The 878-nt window shown below is 63.9% G+C and overlaps 1 protein-coding gene across 1 annotated transcript in view; it reads left to right on the top strand.

Moving 5' to 3' along the window:
* Nucleotides 1–747, top strand: part of VDBG_04030 (beta-glucosidase) — a gene marked incomplete at both ends in the record, with an annotated part of 2798 nt that extends 2051 nt beyond the window's left edge. Inside the window, one exon of the mRNA XM_003006031.1 lies at nucleotides 48–747. Coding sequence (XP_003006077.1) covers nucleotides 48–747 — 700 coding nt within the window. The remainder of the gene's footprint in view (nucleotides 1–47) is intronic.
* Between the last annotated feature and the right edge of the window lie 131 nt (nucleotides 748–878).

Genomic DNA, 878 nt, shown 5'->3' with positions numbered 1-878 from the left:
AACGTCCTCTTTGGCAATGTTTCGCCTTCGGGTCACCTTCCCTACAGCATCACGCGTCGGGAGGAGGATCTTCCCGAGAGTCTCACCAAGCTCACGGGCGGTTCGACCGGACAGCCGCAGGACACCTTCTCCGAGGGTCTTTACATCGACTACCGTTATCTGAACAAGAACGGCATCAAGCCCCGTTTCGCCTTCGGACACGGCTTGTCTTACACAAACTTCAACTTCACGGACCCCTCCATCAGCGCCGTGACACAGCTGTCCCGCACTCCGCCCGCGCCCCCATCGCGAGCCCCCGTCCTCAACTTCAACCAAGCCATCCACCCCTGGCAGCAGGGCGTTGTGCCAGCCGGGTTCAACAAGATTTTCCGTTACCTCTACTCGTGGTGCACCGAAGGCGAGGCCAAGCAGGCCGTCCGCGACCGTGAAGACGGCAAGAAGTACCCGTACCCGCCCGGCTACACAACGGTGCAGCCATCCGCGGTCCCAGCCAGCGGCGCCTCGGGCGGCAACCCCCGGCTGTTCGACGTCGCGTTCCGCGTGTCGGTGACGGTGCGCAACACGGGCGCGACGCACACGGGCCGTGCCAGCGTGCAGGCGTACGTCCAGTTCCCCGACGGCGGCCCGGAGACGCCCGATTGTGCAGCTGCGCGGACTTTTGAGAAGACGTCGAGGCTGGCGCCGGGTGGCAGCCAGGTTGTCACGCTGGCGCTGACGAGGAAGGACCTCAGCATCTGGATGTCGTGAGCCAGAACTTGGATCGTCCCGTCGCCGGGCGAGTCGGTACAAGATCTGGATCGGCGGATGCCAGGTGATAGGCTGTTTACTGCTTGCTACACCGACACGGGCAGGTGCGAGAGCGGACTTCAGAAGCCCGG

Source organism: Verticillium alfalfae, genomic scaffold (assembly GCF_000150825.1).
Source record: "Verticillium alfalfae VaMs.102 supercont1.4 genomic scaffold, whole genome shotgun sequence".
Lineage (NCBI taxonomy): Eukaryota > Fungi > Ascomycota > Sordariomycetes > Glomerellales > Plectosphaerellaceae > Verticillium > Verticillium alfalfae.
This window is presented reverse-complemented; position numbering and strand designations above follow the sequence as displayed.